We start from the raw sequence: 18,127 nt of genomic DNA, 5'->3' as shown, positions 1-18,127 counted from the left end.
AAAAAAAGGCAGCGATTCTTCCCAAGATCATCTGCTTTTTTTATATGATGGGCTTGGCCACCCCTATCTACCTTTATTAGGAATGTTTACAATGTGCGGGATTGTTTTTGGCATTTTGGACATTTTCACTTCATGTTGAGCTGTGGGTAGATTTCACATCCATGGGGCATTGGGATGGGTAGATTTTGAAATATTTTGGGTAGATTTGCATCCATGGGATGCCTGGGACCTGTAGACCTGAATCATCATGGTAAAGTTGGCATTGTCTGTTTTGTATTTGATACATTAGGGCAGCTGTATGGACTCGAGAAATTCTGGGCCTATCTAAAGTATTCGAAAGCTAAGAATCTGGATATTGACCCAAAACTTCAGGAATACCTCGGCAAATTTAAACGCTTGGAAGACTTCCGGGTGGATGTAAGTACCAGTTTCAATGTGAAACTTCAAGCAGTTGAATAATGAGTCATTGTTGGACAACATGGAAATAGGTCGTTCAATCCAAATTGTTCATGCCACCCAACATGTCCGTTTCAGTTAAACCCATTTGTATGCACTTGACCCATAACCCTCTCAGCCCTTCCGATCCATATACCTAAATAAATGTTTTTTAAATGTTGTAATCATACCTGCTTTGTGATCTGTGCTGGGATTTCTGCTGTTTGAGATATATATAGATATAAGTGACTTGCATATAAATATAGATGGATTTGTTAGTAAGTTTGCATCGAGTGCTGGAGTTACGGACTGAGGAAGGCTGTCGTGGTACACAGTGGGATATAGATTAGTTACAATAATGGGTGGAGAAATGGCAGCTGGAGTTTAATCTGAGTAAGTGTGAGTGTTGCACTTTGGGTGGTCGAATGTAAGGGGAAAGTATACAGTTAATAGCAAGACCCTTAACAGCTTTGATATGCAAAGGGATCTTGGGTCCAAATCCATAGCTCCCAGAAGGTGGAACAAAGAGTGGTTAAGAAGGCATATGGAATGCTTGCTTTCATATGTCAGGGCATTGACTGGAAGAGTCAGTAAGTCATAATGCAGCTTTATAGGACTTTGGTGCCGGTCACATTTGGAGAATTGCATGCAATTCTGGTCGCTGCATTACAGGATGGATATGGAGGCTTTGGAGAGGGTGCCAAAGAGGGTTACCAGAATGCTGCCTGAATTGAGAGAGAGAGGGTAAACACAAAATGCTGGAGTAACTCAGCGGGACAGGCAGCATCTCTGGAGAAGAGGAATGGGTGATGTTTCAGGTCGAGATCCTTCTTCAGACTGATAGAACTTCAGGCTATAAGGAGAGATTGGACAGACTTAGATTCTTTTCACTGGAGTGCAAAATGTTGAAGGGGAACCTGATAGATGTATATACAATTATTAAAAATATGAATTGGTAGATGGTCAGAACCTTTCTCCCAGAGTGCAAATGCCAAAGACTAGAGGCCTAGATTTAAGGTTAATGGGGAAACGGTTTAAAGGAGATGTGTGGGGCATGTTTTTTTACACGGAGGGTGGTGGATGTTTGGCACGGACTGCCAAGATGATGGTGGTGGAAGCAGATACGAGTGGTGTTTAAGAGGCTTTTGGGTGGGCATACGTATATGCTGTAAATGAAGACATATGGATCGTGTACAGCCAGTTGCGATTAGTGCATCCTGTTTGGCACAGACATTGTGGGCCAAAGGGTCTATTCCCATACTTTTCCATGTTCTATGCCCTCCAGATCTTGATTCCCCAACCCTGGGATAAAGACTTTATGCATTCACACTTTCTATGCCCCGTGTGATTTTATAAATGTCTAAGATCACCCCTCAATCTCCAATGCTCCAAGGAATAAATTCTTAGCTTGCCTACCTTTCCTGTAGCATATTTGTAAAGCTTATCTGCACACTTTCCAGCTTAAAGGCATAATTCCGATAGGACTGAACACAATACACCTTGGGTGCCCTCGCCATCGTCTTGTCCAACTGCAACGTAGCATCCTAACTTCTATACCCATTAGTAAAACTCAGGCATGCCTAAAGTTGTTCCCCCCACTCTCTCCACGTGGTCACTTTCATTCAACTATGTACTTGTACTTCAAGGTTCCACTGTTCTACAACACTCCCCAGGGCCCTGCTGTTTAGTTTGAAGATCCTGCCCAGCCTGCTTTGACTTCCCTGAATGAAACTCCTCACATCAACCATTGATCTCTCCACTCCATTCTCATCCCCGATGAACACACAGCCCTCCGCTCACTGAGCAGCAATATCAACATTGTTATTAAACCCGCTAACAAGGGAGATGCTGTTGTAGTCTGGCGGGCTGACCTCTACCGTGCTGAGGCCAGGCGCCAGCTCTTGGGACACCTCACACCTTCCCCTTGACCATGACTCCTCAGGCGAACTCCAGGCCATCATCGCCTAGACTGCTTCCAATATCATCCCCTCTGGCCACCTCGCCTCCACAGCCTCCAACCTTATTGTTCCCAGACCCGCACTACCCACTTCTATCTCCTTTCCAAAATCTGCAAACAGGGCTCCCCTGGCAGACCCATTGTTTCTGCCTGCCCCTGCACCACAAAACACATCTCCAAATACCTTGATTCCATCCTGTACCCCCCCTTGTCCAGTCCCTTCCAACCTACATCCAAGACACTCACATGCCCCTCAACTCTTCAATAACTTTCAATTTCTAGGCCCCCCGTTGCCTCACCATTACCATGGATGTACAGTACTTTTACACCTCCATCCCCCTACCTGGAATGTTGCAAGACCCTCTGGTTCTTCCTTGGACAGAGATTTGATTAATTTCCCTCTACAGACAATCTCCTGACGGAACTTGTCCTCGCCCTCAACAACTTCTCTTTTGACCCCTCACTTTCTTTACTTTGAAGGTCTAGCCATGGGCACTCACATGGGCCCCAGTTATGCCTGCCTTTTTGTCATTTACATCAAACAGTCTTTGTTCCAGGTGTACACTGATCCTATCCCCCAACTCTTTCTCTGCAACATTGACTGCTGCATTGGGGCTGCCTCCTGCACCTGTGCACAAGTCATTGATTTCATTAACCTCACCACTAACCCGCACTGCCCACTTCTATCTCCTTCCCAAATTTGAGAACGGGCTGCCCAAGGAGACCCATTGTATCTGCCTGCTCCTACCCTACAGAACCCATCTCCAAATACCTTGATTCCATCCTGTACCCTCTTGTCCAGTCCCTTCCGACCTACATCCAAGACACCTCACACACCCTCAACTGTTCAATAGCTTTCAATTTCTAGTCCCCATTGCCTCATCTTTACCGCACATATAGTCCCTCTACGCCTCCATCCCCTACCAGGCAGGTCTCGAGGCCCTTTGGTTCTTCCTTGAACAAAAATCCAACGAAGCAGGTTGGGCAGCATCTGTGAAAGGAATGGGCAGATGATGTTTTGGGTCGGGACTCTTCTTAAAATCTCATCTGTTCATTCCCTCCACAAATGCTGCCTGACCCGATTTCCTCCAGCACTTCGATTTTTGCTCCAGATTCCAGCATCTGCAGTCTCGTGTGTCTCCAGTAAATAATTAATCGCTATTTATGGTTTAGCTCTCTGCCTAGTTCCCAGTTGTTAAATGATTAAATAGTCAGCTAAAAGTGGGTCCACTGGGCAATAGAATGAATGATTGTTCTTCTTGCAGCCTCCAATTTGCGATGAAGTTAGCCACAAGCGACATCCACAGGGCGGTGAAGAAAAGCGGCGCCTGCCATTCGTGTCTTCCACTAAAACCTCTGGTGCTGCCGGTGAGGCTGAGATTGGGACACCTCTCCCCTCTCAAAGAATGACAGAAGGAGCTGACTCTCCTCCAAGCCTGGAGGGTGCTTCAGCCGAACTCCAGGACATGGAAACCACAGACAAGTAGAGAGTGGACTCTGCCTCTCTAGCCTGGATCTTTATTTGAACTTTGGTATTGTCACCTCAATGAGCTACAGAAAAACTGGGCTGGATATCAGACATTCTTCAACTGGGCAGTGGGCAATTGAATCAACTGCCTGAAGTCTTGTATTCAAAGCTGGGTTCATGGCCTTCACCCATATGAATGAATGTTGCATGAGAACAATTGTCTGAAATATAATTCATCTGCTTGATTTGGGAGTCGACAATACAGCTTTCACTCAGATATCCAAAAAAATCAGAACCCCTCCCCAGCGGAGAATGGGATTAAAAAGATGCCTTATTATTGCCTGCTCCTGTTTTTTGAGCAGCACATAGTTAAATTCTGCTCACTCAGCTAATGACTCTCCTATTGGCCTGCTAATGTTGATAAAATTATCAGTTCCTTATCCTGGATTTTGAATTGTCAAGGTTTTGTTTGCACCCGATTAAAGTAACCGCAGGCGGGATCGAATAGGGATGGTGATTTTAAACTGCAGATCCTATTGCGTGACAGGTACTCAGGCCGTGTTCCACTTGTTGGACTTGAACTTGAACAGCCCAGCAGCCAGAGATACTGACATTAGGAAGTAGCTAGTGGCCCCATGTTAAACTCTGAGCCAGGCCACTACAGCGTATATTTGGCACAACTCTTTTGTTGCTACTCTCCAGTTGTGTCCTTTATTTTCCTCTACTCAAGCCAACAACACCTTGAAAAATTCAAGAGTCTGATTTCATCGGGAGCTGATGAGCTGTCTGCTTGGAGTAGTATTGCTGAAGTTATATTGGGGAATGTCATTTTCAGCTGTCATGTGTTATGTAGGGGAGTCACAGTGCAGTTTATTTTTTGGTGTCCTGATAAAGTTGTGACCTGAAGCCCCATTGATATGGTGTTGTCCTGGAACCACAACCCTGGAGCCAAAGCTGCATCTTGTTCACCATTGTCACTCTCATTGTGGTCTGTGGTTAGCAGTGAACGGGGAAAACATGAAGCCTTGCAATTGCTGCAGCTTTGCTGTGTCGCAATGTATTGGGATGTGCTGTTGCAAAGCTGGTGATCTGGGATCTAATATGTTGTAATTGCTGTGCAAATATCTCCTGGGTGGTGTGAATAGGTCCCGGAAGAGGAGCTGGGGATGAGAAATCTACTACGGTAGCCTTTCCGACTCCAGCTCAAATCCTGGGTCAAACGTCCCTCAAGGAGATCTCAGTGGCAAAGGGTTGTGTGACACTTTCAATGAGGAAAATTAATGTTCATTGTCTCACCCGTCCCCCTTCTCAGCCTGTTTCCCCCCCTTCCCCCCTCCAAAATCCCCACCCTCTGCCATCCCACCTCCCCTCCCTCGGCACCTGCCCCTCCCCTCCTGCATTCTCTCCCTGTCCCTCACGCATTCAGCAGTCTGTTTTTTGGAGATGAAGTGAATATTTGAAGTGCCCTGAGTTGTGTGGGGTGTTTTCCCGGCTTGGGAAACACTCTTGTATTCCCACGAGCCTGGTCCCAGCTACAGCTGTAAGGTCTGGCAGGCATCACTGCTTGCAGCTTCTGTCTTCCTCTCCTCAGTGCTGAGCTCACTGAAGGGCTAAAATCCTGAAACCAAAGGTTTGGTCTGTGCCGTTGGATGTGATTTCTTCAGGCAAGCATTTGGTATCCATGCCAATTCTTACAGAGGATGAGTGGGATTGGACATGCTGACCTGGCACATCAGTGTACAGAGTGTGGATGAAGTATTGCTGCAGGTTCCAACCCTGCATCCCAGGGCTGGTGGGCTTCTCAGTCGAACGTGTCCTCTGTAACCTCACCACGAGGAGATACGTTCTGAAACTATCTGCTGTCTTTTGGGTGTAGTGGAAGCAAACCTGCTTGACTGCAGAAGTCCAGATCGCTGCCTGATGCGTTCCAACAGTCGATTCTAACCTGACACCAGTTCTGTGATTTTGAAAACGCATTGTTTACATTTCACGATTCCAGTCATCCCACAAACTTCCAGGATTCCTGACAATGATTCCCTGGAGTTATAGGACTGTGATCATTCACAGGTCGGGGTTTCAACTACTTAACAAGAATGTTCATGCCTAACTGATGGATCTATTGTAACTGAAAGGCTGGAATGTTGGAGTAATTCAGGTAGAAATTCCTGAATGTGCAACCAGCAGTTATGGTGATGTGAAGCTGCTTTTATTTAATGAATTTCTTTTAAAATGCCTTTGAAACAAGAACATTTTTATTTCAGGTGATTTGGAATATTTGGAGAGCTTCTCTTTGCTGTTTAGTGAAATCACACTGTTGCAGTTAAAATTCTAGTGTGTGATTCATGGGATGATTTGTATATAACGCAAGTCCACAAGCTTGTAGCTGAATGTCATTTTTTTTTCTAAATAAGAATCTTCAACAATCTCATATTTGCCAAAGAAAAAAAATCTGGGTTTCACAGATGCTGAGTGCAAGTCCACTACACACAAGATGCTGCGGATTTATTCTGAGTGAGAGGCAGCTTGCAGAGACCCTACCAACCTGTTTTCCCCATCATCCCTCTCATTCAGCAGAGTTAACAACATCTCCCCGTGCACCACACTCTCCTTTTCCACCGTGGCTCCTGCCCTTGCTGCCACCACTCCCGATTAGACAGAACCCCTTGACACAGCCTAATGATGAGTGCTAAAGTTGTAAAATGCGTATAGTTAGAAACCCGCTTCACACATCTGGCAGACTGAAGTCCCAGCTGATAATTATCCAAGGGGACTGACACTTAAACGCCTCTCAGGAAGGTCAGTGAACATGGCAGGTGTGGGGTTAATTAAGCTGCACTTCCTCCTGTTCGTGCAGTTATTCCCTGTGCTGTTGCCCAAATTGAGAGTGGGTATCTAGTGCAGTAGAAGACGAACAGAAAGCAAACCTTCTCTGCAACATCTTACAGATGCTGGGGTGTTGCTTCCTGCTGAGGGGGTGAGTCTGACCGCAGATATGGCTCATGGCATAGATGTGGCAGCTCCTGTCGTACTAAAGTTGAAGAGCAACTCTGGTGTTTAAGTACTCTGCAAGTTGATATACTCCATTTGTATCTCTAAACCTGCTTTTAAAATTCTTGGCTTATTGACCTTGGTTTTTTTTTTGAAAGGGACAGAATGAAAAGAGGAAGAATAAAGTGGAAAATCTTAATCCCTTTGCTGATGCTAAGTTCTCAGGTCATTGGTGGCTCAGAAATGGTGCTGGATTTGGAGAGTTTCTTGGTCTGGTTTTCTTTTTGAGAGTTGTGGAATCCTTCTTGTCTGCAGCCTTCCACCGACATTAGCCCGTGTTTACACCACTCACATTCCTTTCCATTTCAAGCTCCTGTCAGTTCACACATGAAGACAGAGTCATTGTTTACTTTTAATATATTCAACCGAAAATAAAGCCTGTCAGTAAGTGTATTTCAATGTTTCATTCGAATCCACTTGTGCAACAGCCTGTCCATTCAGGACAGGAGGGATTTGGGGCTCGGGGTTAATCTCTGCCAATGAACAGTCACTGGAGCACCATATGGCTTTCCCTTTAACACCAAGCTAGTCCAGGGTCGAGTTGCCATCATTGCCGCTGCATTGACGTGTGCTTCCAATCCTCTTCCTCTGTCAGGAGTGCTTGATTTGTGATGGTCTCTGGTCTCATTTGCCAAGGATGTTGATAGGATATTCAGTTTTCAATGCAACGAACGACCATTGATGGTTCGCAAGGGGGTACGTACTGTGCTTTAATGAGCCAAGAACAGGCCTGCAGTTATTCAGCAGTTTAATTGCTGAAGTTTAGAGTTAGGTTGAGTGCTGCAGTGGAACATTAGACTGAAGTGAAATGCTCAGAGGCCTGTTAAGATGCTGGTGAATCTCCTTATGCTGGCTGCTGTTATACTAAAAACTACCACATGCGCAGTTTTACCCCACTTTTAAAAAACTTGTAAAATACTTGAACAAGAGCTTGTAACATAAACTTAATCATTTAGTCTTTGCTTTTTAGTCTGATGTGGTTCTTTCTGGCTAGTGTTTTGCCCTTTGTAATTTGTGGTAACTCTGCTTTCTTTTTATATAAAAATCAATTAAAATGGACAAAAAATTAAAAAACACTAAAATGACATTTGTGCGATTGTTTTTTAAAAGCACGAGTCACCTTTCAGTTTGTGACTAGCTACCTTCATTGTCCAAATACGTTTAGTAATGCTGCTGAGGTAAGCACATTTTGGTGTGTAACAGAGTTCATCTTGTATGTGGCCCCAAGTCCTCCCTTGAACCATGCCGCTAATTTCCACACATCCTTGAATCCAGCCAATTCTGCTGCAAGCCCATGCCAATTCTTTCTTACAAAAATTCGAATTCTCACGCACTTTGGTACATTTGTATATATGGAAAGATGATTCTAAAGCAGACCCAGTGGGATTTGATCAAAGAGAGACGCTGGAAATAGTCCGCTACCAGTGAATTTGCAATATAATTTCCTTTGTCCTATTCTGTGCCCCGATATATAAAGGAAAGCTTTATATCAACCACCATATCAACCTGTGCTGCCACTGTCGGGAACCCCCAAGACCGTCTCTTCTGCAACATTCCTTACCACCCCACTGTTTGCTATATATGATCTTTTCCTATTCGACTTCCCAAGATGTCAACCTCCTACTTGTTGGAATTAAATTCTGCCTGCCAACTCTGCCCAATTTTCCATCTCATCTTTATGCTGTAACCCAATACTGCAGCATAGTTTTGTTGACCTGCATTAAATTATTCAGGCCTATATTTGTGCATGTCATCCGTTAAGATTGATCAAAATATATATCCTGGCATCACGAATTCAATGGAATACTATTATGGTTATGAATAATTGGTTTTATTTGTGCTTATGAGAATATATTAGAGAGCAGGAGCAGTGATACCCAGTTCAGCCTTTATCAGATAGAAGTCATTGTATCTCAGACATATTCATTTTTCCTGTGGTCACAAACAGATCAAGTTCCAACTCCTGTTGATCCTTTTGAAGTGCTAAGTGCTCTGTTTCTCATCCCTCCAGTTACCTTTCGCCTCTCTCCGATAGGTTCCCATTATGTACTAGCACAGGCAGCTTTAGTGTGCCTCCTTATCCTGCAGTCTCCATCTCCACCTTCACCAACCCTGCCCATCCTTCACCTCTCCACTGCACAATCACCTAGGCCCCATGTCTCCTCTTTATCCTGGCTGACTCTCCTCTGTCCTGATCGATTTTTGATATTCGATTCTCTCCATAGATGCTGCTTGACCCGTTGAGTTTTCCAGCAGATTGTTTGTTTCTGCATTTTTCTACGGTACTCTATGCTAAAATTTCACCCAGAACCCACCTCGATGATCTGACTTCTCCCCCTTTGCCATCAGTTACTGCTGACCACCAATGACACTGTGTGAATACCTCCGTCCCTGCCAATGGCAGGGTTGGCCATCTGACCATGGGACTGAATGAGCTGCACGAAATTCATCAATTCCCACAACAAACAAGAGATCAGGAACTAGTGTGCCATAGGGACTACATTAATCCTCTAGAAATTAGATCTGCAATAGTGCACGCATAGATATTTAAACAATTCATTCTCCGTGTGGCTCTGGATCCGACGTGGGAGAATCAGAAATGGGCAATTGCTATCTAATCAAACCAGAAAGAAATATTAATAAAGAAAAAGGTGAGGTGTTACAGAGCCTGTCTCACCCGCGTGGGTTAGTTTAGCTGGCTTCATTTTCTCTTAGGGGAATCGGGAATAGTCTCAGACAGGGGGACAAGACCAAGCAGCAGAGTGTGGCGCTCATAGGCTTTGCTCGCTCTGAACGCTGTGTCGGTCTGGTGCAAGCGATCCAAGACTCCCAGCACCCCGAAACATTGGTTAAACCTGCAAATACACATCATTTTATAGAATGAGTCCATGTCCACATCACCTTAAAGACCTGAGATAAGGCAATGTAAAACTGTTTGGCCCGTTTCCCAAGACCGCCTCAGTGCAGAGGTTGGGTTGATAGCACAGCACAGGATCAGGCCCTTTGGCCCATTCCAAATATGATGCTGTCTCAATGTCACCATTGTATCACCTACAGGCAACACTTTCCACGCACCAACAACTAAAAAAACACTTGTCCCACACCTCCCCTCTAAAATGTTGCCCCTTTCGCCTTAAAGCTTTCACCTCTTGCATTTGACATTTCCACCCTATCTATACCTCTCAATGTTATACACTTTTATCTGGACTCCCCTCAGCTTCCAGTGCTTTGAAAAACAATCCAAATGTGCCCAACCTCCCCTAATAGTAATACCTTCTAATCCAGCTAATACGAAGGTGAACCTCCTCTGCACCTTTACTAAACACTCTACATCCTTCCTGGAAGGGGGCAACCAGAACTGCACACAATACTCCAAAATGCAGCCTATATCATGACATACTCAATGCCCTGACCTATAAAAGCAAGAACACCATTTGCCTTCTTTACCCCCATATTCACTTGTGTGGCCACTTTCAGGGAGCTTAAGGACTTGTCTCCAAGATCTCTTTGGACATGAACCTTCCCCCTTGCACGTGCCCACCTTACACCCGTTAGGATTAAACCATCTGCACTGCACCCACACACTGGGGAATGAGGGTCCACAGTTAACTGATCATCTGCAGCGACACGACTGGAAGGCTGTCAGTCAAGGCTAGGCCGTGACGGGTCTCACATTTGCCTCACTGAACCCCGCCTTCAAGGGGAGTAATCAGTCGGGAAACTCCGTCCCTTCCCTCCCCACTCCCAACCCTACTTACCGGAGGTGATGGAAATCGTGGAATTCTGGAGATGGCAGCAGTGGGAGGTGATACCCACAGTGAGAAATGGTGGATAGTAACAGTGCCAACGAAAACCACAGCATCGTGGTTGCCACGTGTGACCTCAGCAGGATCGGCCCGACCATGGGCGGCAGCATGTTGGAGAACTGGGGGGGGGGGCAAGAGAGCTGGGTGGGTGAGTGATGCCAACAAGCAACGGCACCCAGCCTGTCCCACCCCAAACAGCGGCACCCAGCCCACCCCGAACGGAGGCACCCAGCCCGTCCCACCCCAAACACATGTCCCATCCCACAGGGACCCAGCAGCATCCAACTCATCAGAGGGACACATCCCGTCCCACCCCAAAGAGCAGGACCCATCGCGTCTCACACTGTGCACAGAGGGACCCACCCCAAACACAGGGCCCCAGCCGGTCCCACCCCCACCACAGGGCCCCAGCCGGTCCCACCCCCACCACAGGGCCCCAGCCCGTCCCACCCCCACCACAGGGCCCCAGCCGGTCCCACCCCCAACACAGGGCCCCAGCCGGTCCCACCCCCACCACAGGGCCCCAGCCGGTCCCACCCCCAACACAGGGCCCCAGCCGGTCCCACCCCCACCACAGGGCCCCAGCCCGTCCCACCCCCAACACAGGGCCCCAGCCGGTCCCACCCCCACCACAGGGCCCCAGCCGGTCCCACCCCCAACACAGGGCCCCAGCCGGTCCCACCCCCACCACAGGGCCCCAGCCGGTCCCACCCCCACCACAGGGCCCCAGCCGGTCCCACCCCCACCACAGGGCCCCAGCCGGTCCCACCCCCACCACAGGGCCCCAGCCCGTCCCACCCCCAACACAGGGCCCCAGCCGGTCCCACCCCCAACACAGGGCCCCAGCCGGTCCCACCCCCACCACAGGGCCCCAGCCCGTCCCACCCCCACCACAGGGCCCCGGCCCGTCCCAAGCCAGCCCAAACAGCGGGGGGTCTCACGCACACTGAAGTCCACACAGGCACTGCCTCCATGGCCAGACAAGTCGGCCACTCGGCCCATCGAGCCTGCCCTGCTGTTCAGTATGATCACTGCCGAGCTGACCCAGCCCATCCCTCTACTCTGGCCTCAACAGCTCAGTGCCAGCTCCCCAGAACCCTTGATCCATCCTTCCTTTCAAATATTTATCAATCTCCATCTTACATGATCTAACTTTTGCTTGTGATTCCTGCTCCAGGACTCAGGCGATTTCTGCAGCTTGTGAATATTCTGGCAATGTGATCATTGTCAGACATGGCCAGATTCATCCCCACACTTACCACATGTTCAATGGGATGGGCGTAGAGGGCAACGATTCCGATGGGAGCTGTCCATTCATGGTGCTTCTTGTGAATGTGTCTGTAAAGTGTCGGATGATGGAACAACCTGGCAGACCAATGTTGAAATGTTGACGATGTTGGCCAACAGTGAGCGTCGATGTGTGTGTCCACACCTCCTCTAACACCCCCCACCCTCCCCTCCCTTACCCTCCGCGGGCAACATGCAACAAATATTTACAACAAGGCTTTGTGAAATGTTAATTCCCCACCTGACTGTTTAGTTATTGAGGTTAACACGTGCGGCATTGTGGTCGGGGGGATTGGAGGGGTCGGGGTGAGTCCTGGGCACGGGAGAGCTGGGTGTGAAAGAGGAGACCTGCAGGACGGAGGAGAGGGGATGGAGAAGAGGGGTTGAGGACCACAGTGGTAGGGCCGGGGGGGGGGGGGGGGGGCGCACAGGTGGGGGAGGCGAGGGTGAGAACCTTGGCCGGCGGGGCTGACCTGTGGGAGTAGTAGAACAGCACCTCCTCGAGCAGGCCGAGGCAGCAGAGCTCGAGCAGCACCCAGTGGAAGGTGGGCAGCTCGGGCCCACAGGGGTTCCCCCTCCACTGCATGACCGGGAACATCAGCAGCACCATGGGCAGCGACAGCAGCAGCTGGTTCAGCACCACCGTCCGCACGGCACCCAGCAGCTTGGCAGTGTCCACCTGTGGGCACACGGCACCAATGTTCACCAACACTCACCCTCCCCCCTCACCATGACCCACCATCCATACGGCACCCAGCAGCTTGGCAGTGTCCACCTATGGCCACAGGGCATGGCCACCAACACTCACCCTCCCCCCTCACCATGACCCACCATCCGCACGGCACCCAGCAGCTTGGCAGTGTCCACCTATGGCCACAGGGCATGGTCACCAACACTCACCGTGACCCACTCCCACCTCTCCAACCCCCCTCACCATGACCCACCATCCATACGGTACCCAGCAGCTTGGCAGTGTCCACCTGTGGCCACAGGGCATGGTCACCAACACTCACTGTGACCCCCCCCCCCCCACCTCACCAGGACCACCAGGGAGGGGGAGCTCCTTGCACCTGCTCCATCAGATGCATCTGTCCGCCTCTCAGGAAGAGTGGGGGTTTCAGCCAAACCTCACAATCTCTGCCCGCTTCCCCTGAGCAAACCCCTGGTGTACTCTCTCTCCACTGGTCAGAACCGTCTGGGCTGGAAGTCAGGACCACTCTCCACCACCACACCCACTATTATGCTGTTGCTCAGAGTACTACTAACACTTGGACTGAAACTAAGATGTGTTTAAACGGTAGTACTTTTACTGAACAATAGGCAAAAAATAATTTGACTGTACCTCAGTGCATGTGACAGTACCATTGACATTATTTCCAGCCATTTGCCAGCATAATGAAGACAGCATAAATGGTCTTTCAGGATAACATGATCACAGGTAAGCCCAAGGCAGGAGGCCGTGTCAGAGGGGAGGCTGAGCAGCAGTCAGACGGGAGGGGAGTGTGGGGGTGGCGATGGCTGTGGGAGGCATGTTTGCACAGGAGATAGACACAAAAAGTTGGAGTAACTCAGTGGGACTGGCAGCATCTCTGGAGAGAAGGAATGGGTGACGTTTCACATCGGGACCTTTCTAAAGACTGAGTGTCGGGGAAAGGTAAACTAGATGTATGGTGTGGAAGGGTAAGGTGTGAAAATGAGAGATCAAAGGGGACATTAGTCAAGGAAAATGTAGAGTGGATCAGGCCTGTACCTGCCTCCTGATATCACTAGGTACAGACTCAGAGCCATGGGATACCTTGTGCTGTATGCACTTGGAATCAGCAGTTCACATGGGGATTAAAAAAAAGATTCAGCAGGTTTGTTGACACTACCGAGGTTGTTGGGGGTGGGGAGAGCGACACTGGTTGCCCATGGATACAGCAGCAAGGAGCCCAGCTGGGAAATGGGCAGCGTGGGAGCAGGTGGATGCATTTTGGGTTATTTAATACTGAGCAAACAGACACAGCAAACAGCAAGGATCATTAAAAACTCTGGTGGAGAGACCTTGGTGCAAAGCTCCCTGAAAGAGGCGGCACAGGTGGATGGGGTAGTGAAGTTATTTAGCTTGTTCTCACAGGCCAGGACGCTCGACATTGGAGTTGGGACCAGGTGTTACAGCCATACAAGATGCTGGTTGCCATGCTGGCAATACTGTGCAGCTCTGGTTACTACAGAGAGAGAGGAAGGTTCAGCAAGGTACAGAGGGGCAGATTCAGGGTAGGGAGAGGGGCAGATTCAGGGTAGGGAGAGGGGCAGATTCAGGGTAGGGAGAGGGGCAGATTCAGGGTAGGGAGAGGGGCAGATTCAGGGTAGGGAGAGGGGCAGATTCAGGGTAGGGAGAGGGGCAGATTCAGGGTAGAGGGGCAGATTTGGGGTAAAGAGAGGGGCAGATTCAGGGTAGGGAGAGGGGCAGATTCAGGGTAGGGAGAGGGGCAGATTCAGGGTAGAGGGGCAGATTTGGGGTAAAGAGAGGGGCAGATTCAGGGTAGGGAGAGGGGCAGATTCACGGTAGAGGGGCAGATTTGGGGTCGGGGGGTGGGTTCAGCAGGTGAGCAGAGACTGGGTTGGCAGGGATTGTCTAGCAGATGGAGTGACTGTACAGGGTTATAACATTATCAGGGCCCAGACAGGGCCAAAGATCCCAGGGCAGGGAGTCTAAAACCAGAGGGCACAGCTTTAAGGTGAGAGAGGAAAGATTTAAAGGAGATTTGAGGGGCAGGCTTTTCCACACACATGGAACAAGCTGATATAGGAGGTTGTAGGGGAAGTTACAATCACTGCCATTACAGAGCAATTGACCCGTATCCGTGTTTTATGATCCACGTGTCCCACCCCGTGTCTGTAGTATGACCCATGTCCCACCCCGTGTCTGTAAAATGACCCGTGTCCCGCCCCGTGTCTGTAGTATGACCCGTGTCCCGCCCCGTGTCTGTAATATGACCCGTGTCCCACCCCGTGTCTGTGCTGTGTGACCCGTGTCGCAGTCCCGTGTCTGTATTATGACCAGTGTCCCGGTCCCGTGTCTGTAGTATGAACCATGTCCCACCCCGTGTCTGTAGTATGACCCGTGTCCGACCCCGTGTCTGTAGTATGACCCGTGTCCCACCCTGTGTCTGCTGTGTGACCCGTGTCCAACCCCATGTCTGTAGTATGACCCGTGTCCCACCCCGTGTCTGCTGTGTGACCCGTGTCCCACCCCGTGTCTGTAGTATGACTCGTGTCCCACACCGTGTCTGTAGTATGACCCGTGTCCCGCCCCGTGTCGGTGCTGTGTGACCCGTGGCCCTCCTCCCCCCCACCACCCAGCCCCTCCCCGCCCTGCCCCACCCCCTACCACCCAGCCCCTGCCCCTGCCCCACCCCCTACCACCCAGCCCCTCCACGCCCCCTGCCCCAGCCCCTCCCCGCCCTGCTCCACCCCCCGCCCTGCCCCACCCCCTACCACCCAGCCCCTGCCCCAGCCCACCCCCCCAGCCCCTCCCCGCCCACCCCCTACCACCCTGCCCCTGCCCGCTGACCGGCTGTCTGTCGCCGGCCAGGATCCTGTAGCGGGTGATGAGCTGCGGCCTCCCCGTCACGTCCACGATCAGCAGCAGCCCGTTCACCAGCCAGAAGGCCAGGGTCGGCATCACCATGGCACCTGCACATGGAGACAGAGCTGAGTGGATGGAGGTGTGGGGCAGAACACTGGGGATCTCACCCACAGGACAGGTGAGGGCCAGGGTAAGAATCACCATGGCACCTGGGGGGGGGGGGGGGGGGGGGGGGGGGGGAAGAGAGGGAGTGGGGGGGGGTAAAGTGGGGGGGTAGGGTAGAGTGAGGGGGGGGTAGAGTGAGGGGGGGTAGAGTGAGGGGGGGTAGAGTGAGGGGGGGTAGAGTGAGGGGGGGGTAGAGTGAGGGGGGGGTAGAGTGAGGGGGGGTAGAGTGAGGGGGGGGAGAGTGAGGGGGGGTAGAGTGAGGGGGGGGTAGAGTGAGGGGGGTAGAGTGAGGGGGGTAGAGTGAGGGGGGGGTAGAGTGAGGGGGGGGTAGAGTGAGGGGGGGGTAGAGTGAGGGGGGGGTAGAGTGAGGGGGGGGTAGAGTGAGGGGGGGAGAGTGAGGGGTAGAGTGAGGGGGGGTAGAGTGAGGGGGGGTAGAGTGAGGGGGGGTAGAGTGAGGGGGGGTAGAGTGAGGGGGGGGTAGAGTGAGGGGGGGTAGAGTGAGGGGGGGTAGAGTGAGGGGGGTAGAGTGAGGGGGGGTAGAGTGAGGGGGGGTAGAGTGAGGGGGGAGAGTGAGAGTGAGGGGGGGTAGAGTGAGGGGGGGTAGAGTGAGGGGGGGTAGAGTGAGGGGGGGTAGAGTGAGGGGGGGTAGAGTGAGGGGGGGTAGAGTGAGGGGGGGTAGAGTGAGGGGGGGTAGAGTGAGGGGGGGTAGAGTGAGGGGGGGTAGAGTGAGGGGGGTAGAGTGAGGGGGGGTAGAGTGAGGGGGGGTAGAGTGAGGGGGGGTAGAGTGAGGGGGGGTGAGTGAGGGGGGTAGAGTGAGGGGGGGTAGAGTGAGGGGGGTAGAGTGAGGGGGTAGAGTGAGGGGGGTAGAGTGAGGGGGGGTAGAGTGAGGGGGGTAGAGTGAGGGGGGTAGAGTGAGGGGGGGTAGAGTGAGGGGGGTAGAGTGAGGGGGGTAGAGTGAGGGGGGTAGAGTGAGGGGGGGTAGTGTGAGGGGGGTAGAGTGAGGGGGGGGTAGAGTGAGGGGGGGTAGTGTGAGGGGGGTAGTGTGAGGGGGGGTAGTGTGAGGGGGGGTAGTGTGAGGGGGGGTAGTGTGAGGGGGGTAGTGTGAGGGGGGGTAGTGTGAGGGGGGGTAGTGTGAGGGGGGGTAGTGTGAGGGGGGGGTAGTGTGAGGGGGGTAGTGTGAGGGGGGGGTAGTGTGAGGGGGGTAGTGTGAGGGGGGGTAGTGTGAGGGGGGGTAGTGTGAGGGGGGGGTAGTGTGAGGGGGGTAGTGTGAGGGGGGGTAGTGTGAGGGGGGTAGTGTGAGGGGGGGTGAGGGGGTGTGAGAGGGGGGTAGTAGTGGGGGGGGTAGGGGGGGGGGGGGGGTTAGTGTGGGGGGGTAGTGGGGGGGTAGTGTGAGGGGGGGTAGTGTGAGGGGGGTAGTGTGTGGGGGGGGTAGTGTGAGGGGGGTAGTGTGAGGGGGGGTAGAGTGAGGGGGGGTAGAGTGAGGGGGGTTTAGTGTGGGGGGGTTTAGTGGGGGGGGGGGTAGTGGGTGGGGGGGGTTGAGTGGGGGGGGTTAAGTGGGGGGGGTTGTGTGAGGGGGGGGTAGTGTGAGGGGGGGTAGAGTGAGGGGGGGGGTTAGAGTGAGGGGGGGTAGAGTGAGGGGGGTAGTGTGAGGGGGGGTAGAGTGAGGGGGGGGTTGAGTGAGGGGGGGTGTAGAGTGTGGGGGGTTGTGTGGGGGGGGTAGAGTGGGGGGGTAGAGTGAGGGGGGGGGTGGGGTGAGGGGGGGTTAGAGTGGGGGGTAGGGGGTGGGGTAGAGTGGGGGGTGGTGGGGGGTTGAGTGTGGGGGGGTAGAGTGGTGGGGGGGTGGTGAGGGGGGTAGTGTGAGGGGGGGTTGAGTGAGGGGGGGTAGAGTGAGGGGGGGTAGAGTGTGGGGGGGGTGTGTGTGGGGGGGTGAGTGAGGGGGGGTGTGTGAGGGGGGGTTGGTGGGGGGGGTTGTGTTGAGGGGGGGTAGTGTGTGGGGGGGTAGTGGTGGGGGGGTAGAGTGTGGTGGGGGTTAGTGTGTGGGGGTGGTGTGTGGGGGGTTGTGTGGGGGGGGTTGAGTGAGGGGGGTAGTGTGGGGGGGTAGAGTGTGGGGGGTTGAGTGTGGGGGGGGAGTGGGGGGTGGTGGGGGGGGTTGGTGAGGGGGGTGTAGAGTGAGGGGGGTAGAGTGGGGGGGTTGAGTGAGGGGGGTAGAGTGAGGGGGTGTAGAGTGAGGGGGGTTGAGTGAGGGGGGTAGAGTGAGGGGGGTTAGAGTGAGGGGGGTGGTGAGGGGGGGTTTGTGGGGGGGGGGTAGTGTGAGGGGGGGGGTAGTGTGAGGGGGGGGGTAGTGTGAGGGGGGGGGGTAGTGTGAGGGGGGGGGGTAGTGTGAGGGGGGG

At 52.2% G+C, this 18,127-nt stretch overlaps 2 protein-coding genes across 6 annotated transcripts in view; one reads left to right on the top strand and one right to left on the bottom strand.

Annotated features, from left to right (window-relative positions):
* Positions 1 to 7,993, top strand: part of larp1 (La ribonucleoprotein 1, translational regulator) — a 100,739-nt gene extending 92,746 nt beyond the window's left edge. For all 5 annotated transcript variants that reach the window (XM_078411769.1, XM_078411768.1, XM_078411772.1 and 2 more), the window contains exons 19-20: positions 290 to 417; positions 3,658 to 7,993. In XM_078411769.1, the coding sequence (XP_078267895.1) occupies positions 290 to 417; positions 3,658 to 3,879 (350 nt within the window). In that variant the 3' untranslated portion in view covers positions 3,880 to 7,993. The remainder of the gene's footprint in view (positions 1 to 289; positions 418 to 3,657) is intronic.
* A 716-nt stretch (positions 7,994 to 8,709) lies between these two features.
* The window catches only part of faxdc2 (fatty acid hydroxylase domain containing 2), an 18,067-nt gene continuing 8,649 nt past the window's right edge, over positions 8,710 to 18,127 (bottom strand). Inside the window, 5 exon segments of the mRNA XM_078411767.1 lie at positions 8,710 to 9,763; positions 10,667 to 10,833; positions 11,974 to 12,079; positions 12,475 to 12,680; positions 15,558 to 15,701. Coding sequence (XP_078267893.1) covers positions 9,610 to 9,763; positions 10,667 to 10,833; positions 11,974 to 12,079; positions 12,475 to 12,680; positions 15,558 to 15,701 — 777 coding nt within the window. The 3' untranslated portion in view covers positions 8,710 to 9,609.

The sequence above is a fragment of the Rhinoraja longicauda genome, chromosome 14 (genome assembly GCF_053455715.1).
Source record: "Rhinoraja longicauda isolate Sanriku21f chromosome 14, sRhiLon1.1, whole genome shotgun sequence".
Lineage (NCBI taxonomy): Eukaryota > Metazoa > Chordata > Chondrichthyes > Rajiformes > Arhynchobatidae > Rhinoraja > Rhinoraja longicauda.
The sequence above is the reverse complement of the archived record's forward strand: the minus strand, read 5'-3'. Positions and strand labels throughout refer to the sequence as shown.